Genomic DNA, 13,718 nt, shown 5'->3' with positions numbered 1-13,718 from the left:
TTGTCGCTCACTCTCTATAGCGCCCCCTATCGCGTATTGACCACGCTGTTATTTTCCCGCCACGGTGGGTTTTTCCCGCCCAGGTCGTCAAACTTCGTCACCGCTCAAACCTCGCGACACAAAACGAGAAAAAGACACGTGCGTAGAAAGAGGCGTCATTGAATGGGATATTAAATACAGTACGTATTTCTATTTTTGACTTAAATCTTTCATCCAAGACTGTTATTTGTGTTGACTGTGGTGTTTTGTTTCATGTCCCCAGACAAACTAGTACATATTCTGACGATGTCCCCCAAATAATCCATACATTCAAAAATGTAGCCCAGTACATTCTCTATTATGTTGATGCTTGACTTTACTCACTGGAAAATCCATTGTTTAGTTTCCTTAAAGGACAACCGATGTCTCCGGACAAATTGTGTCCATAATACAGTAAAGTCTCGTTATATCGATATCGGATATATCGATAGTCCCGGTTATATCGATACTATTTCTATGCACGCACGGAGAAAATTACAGTGAAGTCTCGTTATATCGATATCGGATATATCGATATTCCCGGTTATATCTATACTATTTCTATGCACGCATGGAGAAAATTACATGCAAACAGGGTCGGATATATCGATAGTCCCGGTTATATCGATATTTTTTCAGACTCCCTTGAATATCGATATAACGAGACTTTACTGTACATGCAAACAGGGTCGGATATATCGATAGTCCCGGTTATATCGATATTTTTTCGGACTCCCTTGAATATCGATATAACGAGACTTTACTGTATTTGTAAAATGGCTTCAAATGACTTCTACTGAGCGTATTTTCATAATATTCCACAGCATATAGCTATATTTTACGTTTTTAGACTCGCGCTGAATATTCAGGAAGTCTTCTTTTTGAGTTGGTGACGAGTCTGTATGTGACGTCACGAAAGGAACGCTCCTGACCGAAAAAAAGACGCATTGTAGCGGTCCTTCCATCACGTCAATGTATTTTGCTGTACTTGTTTCGTCTGGGGATCTCGTGTTGCACCCAAAAGCTGCCAGATGAGGGCGTCCAAGCTCCATATAAGGAATATATCAGCCTGTGGAAACGGAGGTGGCCACAGGAGGTCGCCACTTTGTGCCTCTTTTTCGATGAGACACTTCCCCTCAATGTTGCCTCATAATGGCACGGAATAAATTCTTTAATCGATTGCAAACATGGATGCTTTCCTCTTCAAAACTATTTGAATCCTATTCATAACTGGATATATAACAAGAAAGCATATTCTCCGAATCTGAAGCCATTGTTTTGATTCTCTAGCAATGCAAGACGTCTTGGCGTGACGTCACGAACTTTATGAAAATGCCCAATTCGCAGCTCAATTTTTTGCAGATTTTGGACACTTTAAGTCATTTTTATTGGTGTTTTGCATTTTAATAAAAATATCATACTGCGTGTTTTGGGTATTTTAGATGCTATAAAACGTTTTTCTGATGTCAGTTAAGAAACAAAAAAGTGACTGCGGTTGTCCTTTAACTAATAAGGACACCGGCAAAAAATATATATCTTTGTGTATATATATATATATATATATATATATAAATTATCACTTATAATATGAGTCTCTTTTAGCTCAACCAACTGCAATTTACAATACAATACATATTGATATTTATCGTACTATTTAATTTGATGTACAAAATACCAAGCTACACAAAAGTATAACCATCATGGTCGTCATCTGTGAGGACTGACGAAACACCAACTATATGAAAGCATAAAATACTTTATTAGCCATCCCCCAGTCATGCTGAAATTTTCAGCATACAAGCACTCAATATTTGATATTCCTTTTTTAAAATGTTCTTAAAATCATTTTCAGTAGCATCAACAGGTTTGATGTATTTTTCACTCGACACGTGCACCTCAGGTATTCCACACGACATGAAATATGCATCACGGTTAACTTATTCACGAATTTATTCGGGAATTGGAAATGTGACGTCGAGCGCCATTCCCGAATTTGTTCGGGTTTTGTTTTTTTTTCATGTTTAGGTGCTGATAAAGCGCTGGCCATGGCCTCTGGCAATGTTTTTTTTTTTCTTTTCCACAAGGGGCAGCATTTCCCTTTTTTCCATGTTAGCGATTTTGTTCCAGCTTCAGCTGTTGTTAAAGCGCTATATAAACCAATATGTATGGATTGCATTGTATTTTGGACAGCCGCACTCATTTCAAGCTCATATGACTCTGGACCCACATAATTTATGAATTAACTCTTTTTTTGACAATCACAAAAACCCTGGCACTGGAGTGGACGTCTGTCAGTCAATGAGTTAAGAACAACAACCCAAGCGAGGGGCTTTTTTGTTTTGTTTCTTGAATTTTAGCACCAGTTCTTGAGTGTTGCTTTGTCTTAAAAGGCGTCTTGTACATATAGCGACCACTTTGCGACCACTTCACTAAAAACCGTAACATGTAACAAATTTGTGTCCTTACCCAATCTTAACCTCAGGTCAGAAGCTGCCTTTTAGTGGTCACCTTCCAAGCACGACAAAGGAGGACAACAAACCCGATCCATCGATCCGGATGACAAACCGAAAACAATCGTGCGTGATGGAGAAAGGTGCACTTGTTCCACCTTTTTTTGTCAAGGCGCAAGGAAGCTGCTGCCCAAAACGTTTAACCAGGAGCTCACATTTCACTCACACATCTCAATCCTCAAAAAACACAAACACACAGTTGAGTCTTCGCACAGAGTTGAATAAAGAAACACTTGGCATCATTATCTTGATTCCTAACGAGATCAAAGACTTGTGCCAATACCTGAGCCTCATCTGGCCTTCACTCGCTCACTCGTCCTTGGTAATGCAGGGTGGAGGGGGAGGCGGGTGTCACTGTTCGTATAGTCGATCATTGTATATCTTCAGTGATGGACTGGTGACCAGTCCACTTTCAACCACTGCCAGCTGAGACAGACTCCAGCTTCCCCAGGATGGATACTTAAAAAAATAAAAAAGAGGGTGGGTGGGGGGTTTGATGGATGGATTGGTCCCAATGGTCCCTCCGCTAGGTGACTGTGGTGGAGTTCTGCCTTCGAATGGCGCACCAAGCCGTGAACACGTCTCTGTGGAGGACAAAAGTTTAGATTAAGGGTACCGTTAAAAAAATAAATAACTAAACTAACAAACAGAATAACACATTTGAAGGAACATCCACCTGCAGTGCGTGGCGACACATTCATTGCTGCAATACTCTTTGTCCCAGTCTTTACTGTCCACCGCTGGATTGGTGCAACCGTTGCGCACGCAAATGTTTGGACTGCCGGCGGCCGTGACGCCAGGCCCGGGGGCCACTTTCACCTCCACCTCCATCTAACACGCAAGTGACATTGGCAACATCAAGGCGAGACAATTCAAGAACTAGAAAAATATTGGTGTTGGATTGAAAATTATATATGTATATAAATACAGCCTTATTAACTCATTCACTGCTCAGACAACATGCAAAAATATGTCCACTTCAGTGCCAGGGTTTTTTGTCATTTTCACTCTAATTGCAGGACCCACAGAATATTGAGCTTTAGGATGACATAAACATTCAATACAGTTAGAAACCTTAGACCAGGGGTGTCAGTCAATTTTTTGCCGCGGGCCACAATGTAGTGGTGGTTTCCTCTCGAGGGCCGTTATGAATTTGGGGAAGCCATTAGAATGTTCAATCCCCTCCACATAGTACATATAGGGCACACAACAAATTAATGAATAACTAGTTTTGAAATCTGAAGTCAAGAATAATGCGTGTTATTGTGGTTCACATCCAAAAATATGACATTTTGGTGAGGATTTTAGCAAGCATCATGGAATTTCACAAGTTTGATTTGCTTTCGCGGGCCGAAAAATATGATGTGGCGGGCCGGATTTGGCCCCCGGCCCTTGACTTTGACACCTTGCAATAGGCCTTGACTTTGAAACTTCATGCCTTAGAGTCTAAGGCTTAGACTCTTTACTTTCATCAGAAAAAAAGAATTAATTCCTTAATTATATGGGTCTGGTGTTATATGAGCTTGAAAATTGGGCCGGCTGTACAAAATACAATACACACATGATTTATATAGCGCTTTAACAACAGCTATAGCTGTAACAAAGCGTTAACATGGACAAAAAATGCTGCCTCCTCGCGGAAGGGAAAAACATTGCCAGAGGTCTGACAAGCACTTTATCGGCACCCCCATGCAAGAAAGACCAAAACCCAAACAGATTCGGGAATGGCGCTCCACGTCACTTTTCAATTCCAGAATACATTCCGAAATGGCAGCCAATGAGTTAAAATAATTAAAAAACATAGAATGAGCATCAAATGTTGTGTAGACATTTTAAGCGAGGGATGTAGTTCTCAAGTCTGGATTCTACACATTTTTCTTGTTTGTTTCTGACTTGACTGACACTCCGACTTGTCTTGGACTTGGCCATGGGACTCGCAAAATATTTGGATGGAGTGCACCCATTTTTAGCGCTAAAAATGAATGTCTCCCTTCAAAGGAAATTTATTATGAAGTTTTTCAAATGATCAAAACAACCACCTGACTGGTTAAGATGATGGCGATCTAATCACAGAGTAGTTGTCCAAGTTATCCAACAGGATTAGAAAATGTGGGTTTACCAACCATCAAGAATTGGCAGCACAATCTATATATATATATATATATATATATATATATATATATATATATATATATATATATATATATATATATATATATATATATATATATATACACACACACACACACACACACACACACACACACACACACACACACACACACACACACACACACACACTGTGTATATGTATTTTTTTTGGTGATCGTGTGGCCGGTGATCTCACAGGACCGAGGCGCCAGGTTAATATTCGGCAACGCCTCCCTGTGTGGAGTTTGCATGTTCTCCCAGGGCCTGCGTGGGTTTTCTCTGGGTTCCTCTCACATTCCAAAAACACGCATGGCAGGCTGATTGAACATGCTAAATTGTCCTTAGGTGTGGGTGTGAGCGTGGATGGTTGTAATTGGCTGGCAACCGGTTCAGGGTGACCACCGACGACTGCCCGGGGACAGCTGGGATAGGCTCCAGTACCCCTTCTGACTCTTGTGAGGATCAGCGGATCGGAAAATGCGTGGATGGGTATTTTAAATAATAATAATAATCATAATCCATTTCATTTATAAGTGCCTTTCAAAACTCTCAAGGTCACTTTACAGTCACAGGATCCGTTTTTTAAAGTTTACTCTTAATCTTTTCTGGACTTGGATTTTTTTAAACTAATTCACTCTGATTCACGAACTTATTCAGGAATTGAAAATATGACATAGAGCGCCATTCCCGAATTTGTTCCGGTTTTGATTTTTCGTTCTTGGGTGCCGATAAAGCGCTGGCCATGACCTCTGGCCATGACCCCTGGCCATGACCTCTGGCCATGACCTCTGGCCATGTTTTTTTCTTGCCACAAGGGGAAGTATTTCCCTTTTTTCCATGTTAGCGCTTTGTTATAGCTTCAGCTGTTGGTAAAGCACTATATAAATCAATATGTATGTATTGCATTGTATTTTGGACAACCGCCCTCATTTCAAGCTCAGATAACTCCAGACCCATCTAATTTAGGAATTAACTCATTTTTTTCTGATGGAAGAAGTCTAAGGTTTCTTACGCTGCATTGAATTTTTATGTAGTCCTAAAACTCAATATTCCGTGGGTCCTGGAATTCAAGTGACAATGACAAAAACCCTGGCACTCCAGTGGACACATTTTTGCACATCGTCTGGCAGTGATTGAGTTCATAAAAGTCGACTTGACAACAGCCCTGTTTTGAACCGCAACCTTGAAAGCCCTTTTCAAACAGCACTTGGCATTTGGACCATTTCATTCATTTTGTGTGTGCCTCAGCATACCAATATCCTTTCACCAACACGTCCTTTTATTTTGAATTCCTAAAACATGCTGATCAAAGACTGGGCAGGTGTTCTTTGCCAGGGGTTGGTTAATATTGTCACAAGCGCCCTCTGGGGGTCAAACGATAAAACCAAACGTACCCCATCCTCCGCCTCCATCATTTCCTCTCCTCTTGTCACAGCAGCGGCCGACTGTCCCGGCACCTTGGCCATATCAGACGTTTCACAAGCCGAAGTCACAATCAGCGAAGCGCCCGTATCTGCCTGTCGTACTGACGGAAGTATTTTGATCTGCAGAGGGGGCGGAGCTGCAGAAGCCACGCCGCCACCTCCCCGAGGTTTGGCCTGCAGGGGTGGCGGCGCTTGGGCGTGCACCATCTGCTGCAGCCTGGGCGGCGGCGGCGTGCTCTGCATTTGCTGAAGCGGCGGCGGCTGTCGCGCCGACGAAGCTGGCATAGCCGTCACCGACACGGCGCCCGAGGGGAGCTGCGTTTGCTTGATGATGATCTTGGCGACGGTGGGTGGATTGGACTCGGGTGGGGGTTGCGGTCTAATGGCGCCTGTGCGGGACCGCGTGGTGACCTGGGGGAGGTCCAAGATGATGTTAGAAGTGCAGATGTTGGTGATAGTGTTCTCCTCGGGGTTGTACTGCTGGGCCCTGGTGGGCCGAGAAGGGGCCGCTGGAGGTGGCGACGGCGCTGAATCCAACACTTCGATGGGGACCTGAAGAAAAAGCAATGGGGGAGTATAACACGTCAAGCTGATCCCGAGCAAAATCACATCATCGTCACACCTGACAATTGACGGTGGCCCTGTACTCTGCAAGTGCTTTTAAGTAATCCTTCTTGGCTATTTCATTTTTCCTCTTGTAAACCTGGAAGAAAGCAGAGAACCGTTTGTCACCTGGAAAGTCACTCAAAACTCAATGTAGCACGGCAGACAGATCAAGCGCATAACCTGCTTTTGTTCCTTGCCGAGGCTGTCCCACATGGACGCCACGATCTTAGAAACTTCTCCTATGGTGGCTTTCGGATTTTGTCCTTTAATGGCCGCCTGAGTATCCCTGAAGAAGAGAGCGTACGCCGGGACGGGTTTCTGCGGCTCCTTGGGGTCTTCCTTCTTCTTCCCCGTCTTACCGCCCCTGCCACCGCCTGCCTTCCGGACGGTAAGCGACGGGGCGCTGGAGGTGGGGCCGGATGACGGCGCATCGGCCATAGCGGGGTCCAGGGAGATGACGCTTGGGCAGTACGTCTGAGAGACTGGAGAATCTACCAGGATGCTCTGATGGTGGTGGGGGAGAAGTATCGCATGAGAAGTGGGCTTGAAAATATGTTCAAAGTTGGAAACTTTCCACAGGAATAAACCACAAGTTGCAAAACTAAAGTCTGGCTCTAAATAGGCAACATAAATAAAGCATCATTATGACAAAGACAACCGCGCTTAAACCAAATCAAAGTTTTTTTGACATATTATTAACTACCTCGCTACCATTCCCGAACTTATTCGGGAATTGAAAAGTGTGACATGGAGCGCCATTGCCAAATTTGCACGGGTTTTGGTTTTTCTTGCGGAGGGTGCCGATAAAGCACTGGTCAGACCTCCGGCAATGTCTTTCCCTTTCACGAGGGGGCAGCATTTGCCTTTTGTCTGCTGTTGTTGTCAATGTGCTATATCAGTGTCTGAAACTCGTGACAAAAAGTTAGCGGACACCCGGGCCATAAAGTTGCCTGCCCCATTTTTCACAACTTGAAACAGAATAAGACGACTAATCGCAAAAAAAAAAAAAAAAAAAACATGGTTACGAAGTATAAAGGATTTTTTTTAATTAAGGAAGTACCTACCACAAATGCTCCCTTGCTTAATTTATGGTAAATATCCCTTGCTGAAGATTTTGCTCCAGTTGCCGTTTGTCGTCATGGTGCACAATTGAATGTTTGCGTTGAGTTGTCTGCTCCAAGCCACATGGCCTCCTCTTTCTAAGCGGCTTTCAAAACTCTCAAGTACACTTTTCAGTCACAGTATAGTGCAAAACACGTTCGTTTGGCAATTGGCATACTCGGCATGGCAGCCAATCAGAAGCCTGTTTCGTGCTTCGGACTATACCGTGACTGAAAAGTGTACTTGAGAGTTTTGAAAGGCGCTTAGAAAGAGGAGTCCACGTGGGTTATAGCAGTTTGCTTGTACCTTTTGCTGTATTGAATAAAACAAACGTTTGATTTGAAAATAATCTTTTTTTTTCTTGAAGAAGTTGTCGGCCACCCGGGCTGAGACGTTTTGAAAGTTGTACGCCCCGGGCCTCCGGGCAGACGTTATTTCAAACACGGGCTACATAAATCAATATGTATCATATTGTATTTTGTACAGCTGTGCCGTTTCAAGCTAAGATAACTCCAGACCCATATAGCTTAGGAATTAACTCTTTGTTTTTCTGATGAAAGAATCGAGTATAGGGTTTCTAACTCTGTATTGAATGTTTATGTAGTCCTAAAACTCAATATTCTGTGGGTCCTGGAATTTGAGTGAAAATGACAAAAACCCTGGCACTGGAGTGGACACATTTTTGCATATCATCTGGCAGTGAATGACTTAAATGCCCCATTCAAAACTGCCTGTTTATTAAAAAAAGAAAACAATTATGTTTGATTATGATTCCTTTACATTCATCTTCAGATCGATTTTCAAACAAAATTGAGCAGACATCTCACCCTGCGGAAGTCGTCCATGTCATCATCCTGCAGCGAGCTGGTGGGTGACGCAGTGGCTGATAGCGGCCGCTTCGGCGACTCAGGGCGCTGTAAAATATTCCCAGCTCCTAAACCGAGACCCAGCTGAGCGCTGAGCTCCGACTGGTCGATGGTGGTCAGTTGGTTGGAGCCCAAAAGGCCTTGGCCCATGTCTCCAAGTGGAACGTCGATGGTTACAGGAGATGAGCTGCTAAACTGCGAGCCGATGGGATGGCCTAAATCCTGTACATAGAGGAAGGGAATGATCAAGTTTCCGTGCATCCGACGGACTGCAGCTCAGACGAGAACGTCCTCACCATTCCCAGGGACGATCCCAGCAGGGCACCTCCAGACTGATTGATGACTCCAAGACTCAGATGCTCCAGACCTTGCGATGGTGGGTGGACAAAAGTGGAGGCGAAAGATGGGTCGTCGCCTTCCACCACGGCATTCCCAGGGACGACCACATTGTTAGAGGGATTGGTATCCGACAGCTCCCCAAAATGAGACACCACGTCGGAAACAGCGAGGGATGAATCTGGGTCCAATGAGATGGGAGGGATCTCAAACTCCTCATCACCCAGACTGGGAGTGTGGAAGGTCTGCAAGATGTGAAGCGGAGTACCCATAGTAACAGACAGATGATCCGGAACATACTGGAAGGTTTACTTACCTCTGATGGAGCCAAGAAGGGATGACCCGACCCGGAAATTGCCAGGTAGTTGTCATTGCCACCTGGGAACTGAGACATCGAGCATTGTGTAACAAGATTTAAACACGACGTTGTAATGACTAAAATCAGCTGAGCGTGGATGACAAATGACATCATTCCCTCAACTCAACACACGAGGGTCACCTTGTTGTCTGAATCAAATCCGTTGAAGGACTGCGGGTCCAGGAACCCTGGATCACTGTCGTGCTGCCCGCTTCCGCCGGTAAGATGGGAGTAAAAATTCAGGTCCATCACGACCCCCCGCCCCCGAAAATAAAAACGTAACAGCGATTCGTTGCTTACTAATCACAATAATGATGTCGCTGTCTGCTTCTGACAAAATCGACAGAAAGCCAACAGAAGCAGCAGCGGCAATCCAACATGTGGACGCCCAAAATAACCCCTCCTAACGTGGTTCTTCCCCACGTCGCGCGGCCGTTTAGCTTTTAGCCGGATTTGACGCAAGGCTGCGGGACTGCTTCTCACTCGGCGGCCACTCAAATGCTTATGCCCCCACCCGAAAACGAACGCCCTCCCTCTCCCCAGTCAGCGGGCACCCGCCAGTCAGGCTCCGGTCATGTCACCGCCGGTCAAACAACTTGGAGCGTGACCGTCGCGTCCTACACAAATCCGCGACGTCTGGCACGGCCCAGGCTGCTCAATGGAACCCGAGACACAGATGGGGAAGGAGGAGTCGAGGTACGCAAAACGCTACATCGGATGTGTGGACATGTTTATTTCAAAGTAAAAGATAATTAATCCTCCCCACTTGGACAAGAGTATGTTAGTACACAACGCCCCTGTGGGTAGAATTCGTTACTCAGCAACGTTCATTGTCAAACTCCAGTTTCACGAGCGTGTGCTTTTACACTGACAGACGTAAAACATCCGGCATGTGTTGCATCGCACTCAGAAAATATGAATACTGTACTGTATAAAGTTAATATTTTTTCAATTCAAGGTGTGCTTCCGGGTTTACAACATACACGCATAAAAACCCCACGCGAATTAAAATAAAATCACGATGGATGACAACCCTTCAGATTTTGACAGCCAATATTTTTGTTGTTACCAATCATCACGTATGACGACAGCGTCATTGTTATTTTTAAGTACCTTGGGACCACAGTTCTTCTTACCTCCATGGTCGCTGTCAAAATGCGCTTTTAGTAGAGTTTTGGATCCACTTTGCTGACTGAACTTCGGCCACAATCGATTTCCACAGCGATCACAACATGGCACCGGCGGCACCTACCGGATTGGACGACAACGGATTGGAAGTGACGTCGGTACATCCGAGTGGGGCGTTTGCGGACCTTAACCGTAGGTTGTGCATTCAATACGCAACAACATAACACAAAACAATAGATTTATGACGAATAACTAATCTTAAAGCAAAAAAATAATGATCTGCAAGTAACTTCGTTTATTGTTGAAGAAGAAATAAAATGAATCCATCATGACATTATCTTCTATTTATCCACAGTTGGGTTGAGGAACGTCTGTGTAAGCTCTCAGTCGTACAGCAGTGGTCCATCGATGAGAAGGTTTCTTCAGCCGTCATCTGTACAATTTTGAAGGTTTCGGACGTTTCGCCTCCTATCCAAGAGGCTTCGTCAGCGAACTAAAGTCTGACTGGTCGTATCGGCCCTATTTATATATCCCTAATGTCCAGGCAGGGATATATAAATACGACCAGTCAGACTTTGGTTCGCTGACGAAGCCTCTTGGATAGGAGGCGAAACGTCCAAAACCTTCAAAATTGTACAGATGACGGCTGAAGAAACCTTCTCATCGTTGGGTTGAGGAAGCCACAAAAATGAAGTACCTCACAAGGTACGTTTGAAACATAAATATACGTTTTTATAATTATAAATACCAGAGGAAAACAGCAGTGACAATCGCGTTTATATTCGTGCAACTTCATACCTTTCCACTTTCCCTCCAGTTCGGGAGAGGGCGATAATGTGTGTGAAACTGCTTTTACGCCCATCGTAAATTCATTCAAATAAGAAAAGCAAACGAGAGAAGCGTCTCCTGCGTTATTTTGAATTGCAACATTGTAATTTCGCAACTTTTCCTTTTCCAATGTTGATTAGAATAAGCGGGGGCTCGTCGTGAACTGCATCAAAAGTCGGGAACGCTGACTACAGACTTGACGAAGGTGCAAAATAGCAACGCAAATGTTGTGTATCAACTAGGTTGTATTCATCTAGTGTAGGGGTAGCTCTGTAAAAGCCGGATGACGATCCGCATCATTTGCACAATGACCGGAGGTTCCCAACGCCTGATCGAGTCAATCTTTGTGTTCTCACGTTCTCCATTTTTTGCCTCATCAGAAGATGGCAACGCCGAGCAAGACGCCCCCCGGAGCCGATCCGAAGCAGCTAGAACGGACCGGTACTGTTCGGGAGATCGGCTCACAGGCTGTGTGGTCGCTGTCATCATGCAAACCGGGTAAGCTGCAGAAGTTTTCGAATTCAATGAGGTTTCCTCGCAAAACCAAATAATATGATAAGAATACCAAATATGAAATCATTGACACCACAAAATGAGAAGAAATAACGCCATGCAGAGCACAATTTATCAATAACTTGAAACATCCAAAATAGTCAGAATGATGAAACGCCAACCAAACTACGCAAGTTCGTCATTAATACCTGTCAACCTTGGCTAATAGCTCCCCTTATAAGTGGTTGCAATTCCCTCATAAAAGTTGTAGTACGCCATACATTATTTAAAATGATGAAAAAACGCTAACAAGCGGAAATGCAGACAGCTGTACTTACACATTATGCTTTTATCAATCCTACCATACGCAGCGATAAAAATAATACAATTTTGTTTGCTGGTTTGCTGTGACAATAGTAGCGATTAGCGACAACATTGTTGAGATGAACTGGATGTGAATCAAAATCGTCTTTGGAAAATGTGTTCAAAATTTTTTTCCCCCGTATAAAAGTTGTAGTACGTTGTACATTATTTGAAATAATAAAAAAGGACGTATAAAATACGGGGAAAACGTCAGTTGACAGGTATGTTCATTCCCTATGCCCCTCCCTCAGGCTTCGGCGTGGACCAGCTGAGAGACGACAACCTGGAGACGTACTGGCAGTCTGACGGATCTCAACCCCATCTGGTCAACATCCAGTTCAGGTATGTGCTTATGCGCTTGCTCTCGTAAATCCGGCACCTTTTTTGTTGTCTCACCGCTATATCCATGCAGGAGGAGGACCATGGTGAAGATGTTGTGCATCTACGCCGACTACAAATCGGACGAGAGCTACACGCCCAGCAAGATCTCCGTCAGAGTGGGCAACAACTTCCATGACCTGCATGAAGTCAGGGTAAGAAGGTCCATATCTGGATTTTGACATTGTCCGCTACACCCCAAATCCTGTGATTTGGGAGTTGGAATGCAGGAGTTTCATATGAGATGCAATTTGGGTTTATCAATTCTTTCATCCCATTGGTGCGTGCAGCAGTTGGAGATGGTGGAGCCCAGCGGTTGGATTCACGTGTCGCTCCTGAACCAACTGAGCAACGAGCCCGTCCGCACCTTCATGATCCAAATCGCCGTGCTAGCCAATCACCAGAATGGCCGAGATACGCACATGCGGCAGATTAAAGTGTACACGCCCGTGCAGGAAAGCTCCGTGGGCAAATTTCCGCCATGCACCACCGTCGATTTCATGATGTACCGAACTATCAGGTGACGCCGTGGATCACGCTTCTTCATGCTGTCCCGATGACTTGCGTTGATTTTGTTTCTTCTTTGTACATTGAATTGTTTGCCAGAACCACAGATATATTCCTTTTTCTGCACCAAAATACAGTATTCCTCTTCCAACCTAAAACTGTGTCATCTATCCAACATCTTTCAAAAACCCGTCTTGACTGGCATCTTGAAGTCTTTACCAAAAGCATTTTTACCCACTTTTTCTTTTATATACATTAGCTCTCACACACATTACAGGCATGACAATTTTTGGACATCCTCTTCAAATTGTCCATATTCTTGCATCATGTACGTATTTTGTTTTTCTACACTGCTGTGAAATGTAAATTTCTCCACTGCGAGAGGAGGAAAGGCAAATTCAACCCAATCAACGGTTATTTTGACACCCGTTGTGAAAACAGACTTTTTTTTCCAATGAAGACATTTTTAAACATCTGCTTTGACTTTTTGAGAAAACAAACATGGCCATTTTCTGACGGACCGAAGCGGAAATATCCTCTCTAGCATAGGTGTCAAAGTCCAGGCCCGGGGGCCAAACTTGGGCCCGCCACATCATTTAATTCGGCCCGCGAAAGCAAATCAAACTTGTGAAATTGCATTATTTTTTCCTTC

The 13,718-nt window shown here is 44.2% G+C and overlaps 2 protein-coding genes across 3 annotated transcripts; one reads left to right on the top strand and one right to left on the bottom strand.

Annotated features, from left to right (window-relative positions):
- Window positions 1-1,758: 1,758 nt before the first annotated feature.
- Window positions 1,759-10,632, bottom strand: LOC148901961 (TOX high mobility group box family member 4-like). 2 transcript variants are annotated; one of them, XM_088990118.1, is made up of 9 exons: window positions 10,507-10,632; window positions 9,329-9,397; window positions 8,973-9,257; window positions 8,638-8,898; window positions 6,890-7,213; window positions 6,726-6,806; window positions 6,074-6,655; window positions 3,205-3,359; window positions 1,759-3,112 (listed from the first exon to the last, which is right to left on the bottom strand). In XM_088990118.1, exons 1-9 carry the CDS (start codon window positions 10,510-10,512, stop codon window positions 3,055-3,057), a joined length of 1,821 nt encoding a protein of 606 aa, XP_088846244.1. In that variant the 5' UTR covers window positions 10,513-10,632; the 3' UTR covers window positions 1,759-3,054. The 2 variants fall into 2 exon arrangements, with proteins under 2 accessions (XP_088846244.1, XP_088846243.1); XM_088990117.1 differs by lacking the exon at window positions 10,507-10,632 and adding an exon at window positions 9,512-9,870.
- Window positions 10,633-11,388: 756 nt separating this feature from the next.
- Window positions 11,389-13,218, top strand: anapc10 (anaphase promoting complex subunit 10). The gene is made up of 5 exons (XM_088990115.1): window positions 11,389-11,531; window positions 11,707-11,824; window positions 12,433-12,523; window positions 12,594-12,714; window positions 12,850-13,218. The coding sequence occupies exons 2-5, from the start codon at window positions 11,710-11,712 to the stop codon at window positions 13,081-13,083; spliced, it is 561 nt and encodes a 186-aa protein (XP_088846241.1). The 5' UTR covers window positions 11,389-11,531; window positions 11,707-11,709; the 3' UTR covers window positions 13,084-13,218.
- The last annotated feature ends 500 nt before the right edge of the window (window positions 13,219-13,718 follow it).

The sequence above is a fragment of the Hippocampus bargibanti genome, linkage group LG02, assembly GCF_051943395.1.
Source record: "Hippocampus bargibanti isolate YZ-2025 linkage group LG02, ASM5194339v1, whole genome shotgun sequence".
Lineage (NCBI taxonomy): Eukaryota > Metazoa > Chordata > Actinopteri > Syngnathiformes > Syngnathidae > Hippocampus > Hippocampus bargibanti.
Note: the sequence above shows the minus strand (reverse complement) of the source record. Positions and strands in the feature narration are given on the sequence as shown.

Coding starts and splice junctions, on each gene's coding strand:
- LOC148901961 (XM_088990117.1), bottom strand. CDS start 9,619: ATGGACCTGAATTTTTACTCCCATCTTACCGGCGGAAGCGGGCAGCAC. Junction 6,656..6,725: donor GGGCCACCGTCAATTGTCAG/GTGTGACGATGA, acceptor CTTTTTCTTCAG/GTCCCCATCGAAGTGTTGGA. Junction 3,113..3,204: donor TGTGTCGCCACGCACTGCAG/GTGGATGTTCCT, acceptor TGTCCTCCACAG/AGACGTGTTCACGGCTTGGT.
- anapc10 (XM_088990115.1), top strand. CDS start 11,710: ATGGCAACGCCGAGCAAGACGCCCCCCGGAGCCGATCCGAAGCAGCTA. Junction 11,825..12,432: donor GCTGTCATCATGCAAACCGG/GTAAGCTGCAGA, acceptor CCCCTCCCTCAG/GCTTCGGCGTGGACCAGCTG. Junction 12,715..12,849: donor ATGACCTGCATGAAGTCAGG/GTAAGAAGGTCC, acceptor TGGTGCGTGCAG/CAGTTGGAGATGGTGGAGCC.